The sequence below is a fragment of the Cynara cardunculus genome (genome assembly GCF_001531365.2).
Source record: "Cynara cardunculus var. scolymus isolate 2C chromosome LG 17, CcrdV1, whole genome shotgun sequence".
Lineage (NCBI taxonomy): Eukaryota > Viridiplantae > Streptophyta > Magnoliopsida > Asterales > Asteraceae > Cynara > Cynara cardunculus.
The window spans coordinates 5,188,393-5,193,141 of record NC_037544.1 but is presented as its reverse complement, the minus strand read 5'-3'; the positions used below and the strand labels follow the sequence as shown (position 1 = coordinate 5,193,141).

The window sequence follows — 4,749 nt, the reverse complement described above, 5'->3', positions numbered from 1 at the left end:
CGGTCACGAGACCCCAAGCTAAAGCCCAATCCAAAGGCTTTAGTTGATTTTGATAAGGCTTATGATCTTACCCTTATAAACCATTCATTTTTCCCCTTTCTTTCCTATGTGGGATCAATTCCTATGGGAAAAATCCAATAATACCCCACATTTTCTATTCAAACTCCTACAATACCCCACATTTGAATAGAAAGTAAGATAACATAGGAATTTATTTCCTATTCCAAGAACTAAATATGAAGTACATCAGGAAAGGTGTCTTTTGGACTTGAACCTTCCGTAGTGAATACAATTCGGATCTACTTTATGGGTAGTGAACGAAGTCTTGAACTAACCACATTTGATAGTAAATCGAGACAAAATGTGTAACATACATCATACTTATACACACATCGATTCTTACAGTTTTGTTCATTTTGGTCGCATGAGATTTGTAGAGAACATAGCCATCTCGGTTCTCATAGATGCGACCACACATCGATCTCACATAGGTAATGCCAATCAAGAACATTCTGTAGTGCTCTACTGAAATAAGCTATTAGCACTATTAAGAATATGAATTCAACCCTTAAACATCAACGGAGAACACAATTGAGGACATCATAGGAATAAGCATACCTTGTGTTTGATTCTTCTTGAGTCTTCCTCAACTAGTTTGCCTATTGAACCTAGACCATGGGATCTCCAATGTTGCTAGGTTAGGTTTCCGCCAAGTATCGACTCATTTTATTGGCTTTAAGCCCATTCCCCTCGATGTAAAGATAACTTGCTCTCTGTTTAGGCCCTTTTGTCAAAGGATCTGCTATATTTTCCTTCGACTTTATGTAATCAATGGAAATTATTCCATTTTTCAGCAAGTCTTTTATTGTATTGTGATGTCGCCTTATATGCCTTGATTTTCCATTATAGATATGATTCTTTGCTCTAGTCAGAGCAGCCATACTATCACAGTGTATACTAATGGCTGTCACAGGCTTAGGCCATAACAGAATACCTTCTAGAAAGCTTTTGAGCCATTCGGCTTCTTCAGCCGCTTTGTCCAACGCGACAAACTTAGCTTCCATCGTGGAACGTATATTTACCGTTTGTTTAGATGATTTCCAAGATATTGAAGCACCACCAAGGGTAAACATGTAGCCACTTGTGGATTTACCTTCCGAGTGATTGGAAATCCAATTGGCATCACAGTATCCTTCTAGCACAGGGGGGGTACTTAGTGTAATGCAAACCATAACATATTGTATGTTTAAGATATCGGAGCACTTGAACTAGTGCATACCAGTGATCTTTACCAGGATTATGTGAGTAACGACTCAATCTACTCACAATATATGCTAAATCCGGTCGTGTACAATTCATACATTAGGCTCCCAAGAACTTGAGTGTACTCTAATTGTGAAACACTATCTCCTTGATTTTTCTTAAGTTGACTTGAAGGATCAAAGGGAGTAACGACCGGTTTATCATCAAAGTGTCCAAACTTCTTTAGGATCGTCTCTATATAATGAGATTGGCTAAGGATGTATCCTTCCGAAGTTCTACGAACTTTGATACCAAGAATAACATCAACTTGTCCTAAATCCTTCATATCAAATGAAGAATGAAGCATTTTCTTGGTTTGATTAATTACATCCATATTAGTCCCCATTATTAGCATATCATCCACATATAAACATAATATGACATAAGCATTCTTAAACTGTTTAACATATACACATTTATCACATTCATTGATATATAAACCTTGTGATAATAGTGTATTATCAAACTTCTCGTGCCAATGCTTTGGAGCTTGTTTAAGTCTGTATAGGGACTTAACCAGTTTACATACTTTATGTTCTTGACCTTTAACAACAAACCCTTCGGGTTGTTGCATGTAGATTTCTTCCTCTAATTCGCCATTCAGGAAAGCAGTTTTCACATCCATTTGGTGAATTTCCAAATTGTGCATTGCTGCTATTACAATCAAAGTTCTAATGGAAGTGATTCTAGTCACCGGCGGATAGGTGTCAAAGAAATCTTGACCTTCTCTTTGACGATACCCTTTGGCTACTAAACGAGTCTTGTACTTTTCTATAGTACCGTCAGGTCTAAGCTTTCTCTTAAAAATCCATTTATGGCCAATTGGTTTATGTCCCGGAGGGAGATCTACCAATTTCCAAGTGTTATTTTGTAAAATGGATTCTATTTTGCTTTGGATTGCCTCTTTCCAATAAGGAGCTTCAGAAGAATCCATAGCTGCCTTATAATTTAGAGGTTATCCTTCTATATTAAAGGTCACATAGTCTGGTCCAAAGTCTTTTGCCACTTTTCCACGTTTACTTCTGTGAGGTTCTCCATCACGTTGAACTTGAGAGGTACCTTCATCTCTTTGAATAGTACTTTGGTCTAACTCATTGTGAGGTTTATCGTCTTCATTCACTCTTTTCCTTGGATTGGAGATTCTCTTCTCCTTATCCTTATATGGGAATATGTCTTCAAAGAATTCTGCTTCCGCATATTCAATTATGGTATTTGTGTGAATATCCTCTACTTGAGACCTATATACCAAGAATCTGTAAGCTGCACTGTTCTTGGCGGGGCCAAGATAGATGCAATCCACAGTCTTTGGTCCTAATTTGGTCCTTTTAGATAGAGGTATTTGTACTTTGGCTAAGCAACCCCACACTTTCATCCTTTTGTAGGAAGGCAATTTGCCTTTCCATAGTTCGTAGGGAGATTGACTATTTTTCTTATGCAGAATCTTATTTAAGATCATGTTTGCAGTCAAACAGGCTTCACCCCATAGATTATGAGGAGCCCCATAAGTGATCAACATTGAGTTGATCATATTCTTCAAAGTTATGTTTTTCCGCTCGGCTACCCCATTTTGTTGAGGGGTATAAGGAGCTGTGGTTTGATGTACAATACCATGTAAGGAACAAAATTCATCAAAGTCATGAGATTCATACKCTCCTCCTCGGTCAGACCTTAGAATTTTGATCCTCTTTTCAAGTTGATTTTCAACTTCCGCTTTATAGATTTTAAACATGTTTAAAGCCTCGTCTTTGGTATTTATTAAATAAATATAACAGAACTTACTGCCATCATCAATAAATGAGATATAGTAGTTCTTTCCCCCTCGAGTTGGAGTTGACTTAAAATCACACAAATCGGTATGTATTAGACCAAACACTTGGTTAGATTTTTCGACAGATTTGTGGGGATGACTTTAGTATTTTGATTCTACACAAGTCTCACACTTAGTCATTTTGTTCATTGAACACTTAGGTAACATGCCAAGATTCATCATCCTTTGTAAGGATCGAAAATTGACATGACCTAACCGAACATGCCACAAATTTGGGGAGTCAACCATATAAGTAGAAGCAGCGCTAGTGATTTTATTCATATTTACATCATTGTTTGTGATATTTACAATGGACAACTTAAAGAGCCCCTCAGACAGGTATCCCTTACCCACATACACCCCCACCCTTAGTGACTACAAATTTATTCGACTCGAATACAATTTTAAATCCTTTGTTGCTCAACATAGGACCCGAGATCAAATTATTGCTCATATCCGGCACATGTAGCACATTGGTGAGTTCAAGCTCTTTCCCCGATGTTAGCTTCAATATCACTTTCCCTTTTTCTTACACTTTTGCGGTTGTTGAGTTCCCCATAAACATCGGTTCACCATCGTTGACTTTGACATAGGAAGAGAATAAATCCTTGGAGTTGCATATGTGCCTAGTGGCACCGGTGTCAAGCCACCAATCCACTTTGTTTGTCACGAAGTTCGCTTCAACGACACCTACAAACCTTATTTCAGAATCTGCCATGTTGGTTTGGTTTGAGCTTCCAGCTCCTCCGCTTCCATGATGATCCCTCTTGAGACGGCAATCCCGTGCTTTGTGCCCGGGACGACCACACATCCAACAAGTAGTCATTTGCCTTTTGAATGGCTTTTTGTGGGCTTGGATAGGGTTTTTCATGTTTGAGGGAGAAGGTTTAGCGATACCTTTTCCCTTGAACTTCTAAAATTTTGGTTTGGAAGTGTTTCCTCCAACGAAATTTGCGTTTGGGTCTATTGAACTTCCGTCCGTCTTCTCACTATTCCTATTGTCCTTCTCAACTCGTAGTTTGAGAACCAATTGATCAAAAGACATGTCCTCGGTTAGATGTTTCAAATAGAGTTTGAAATCTCTCCATGAAGGAGGCAAATTTTCAATTATCGAACCAACAAGAAAGTTCGGATTGATGCCCATACCTTCGGTGTCGAGTTCATGAACAAGGACTTGTAGTTCTTCCACTTGTTTCACAACAGATTTTGCATCGCTCGTCTTGAAGTTCAAGAACTTCCCGACCACAACTCTTTTAGAACATGCCACTTCGGTCTTGTACTTGGTTTCCAACGACTCCCATATTTCTCTTGCCGAGTTAAAGGTAGAGTATATATCATATAGGGAGTCGTCCAAAGCATTAAGAATATAGTTTCGACAACTATATTCATTGCTATTCCAAGTCTCGACCACCCTTTCAAAGGCTGACATTTGGATTTGGGTCGGTGTCGTTTGGCCTTCACCGGGAACGGGTGTCGTCAGTGCTTGCTCCGAAAGCACGTTAGACACACATAACGTAGTGAGACAGAAGAGCATTTTCTGTTGCCATCGTCGAAAATCTGAACCCTTGAATTTCTCGGGCTTTTCAACGTGGGATTTCAGAATCGTCGAGTGATCCATTTTATAAATTTCAAGTATTTTG

At 38.8% G+C, this 4,749-nt stretch overlaps 1 protein-coding gene across 1 annotated transcript; it reads right to left on the bottom strand.

Annotated features, from left to right (window-relative positions):
* Positions 1 to 4,022: 4,022 nt before the first annotated feature.
* On the bottom strand, positions 4,023 to 4,727 carry LOC112500524. The gene has a single exon (XM_025104027.1). It carries the CDS (start codon positions 4,725 to 4,727, stop codon positions 4,023 to 4,025), a length of 705 nt encoding a protein of 234 aa, XP_024959795.1.
* Positions 4,728 to 4,749: the final 22 nt, after the last annotated feature.

What these genes read in the sequence shown, in the direction of transcription:
- LOC112500524 (XM_025104027.1), bottom strand. Translation starts at nt 4,727, where the DNA reads ATGGATCACTCGACGATTCTGAAATCCCACGTTGAAAAGCCCGAGAAA.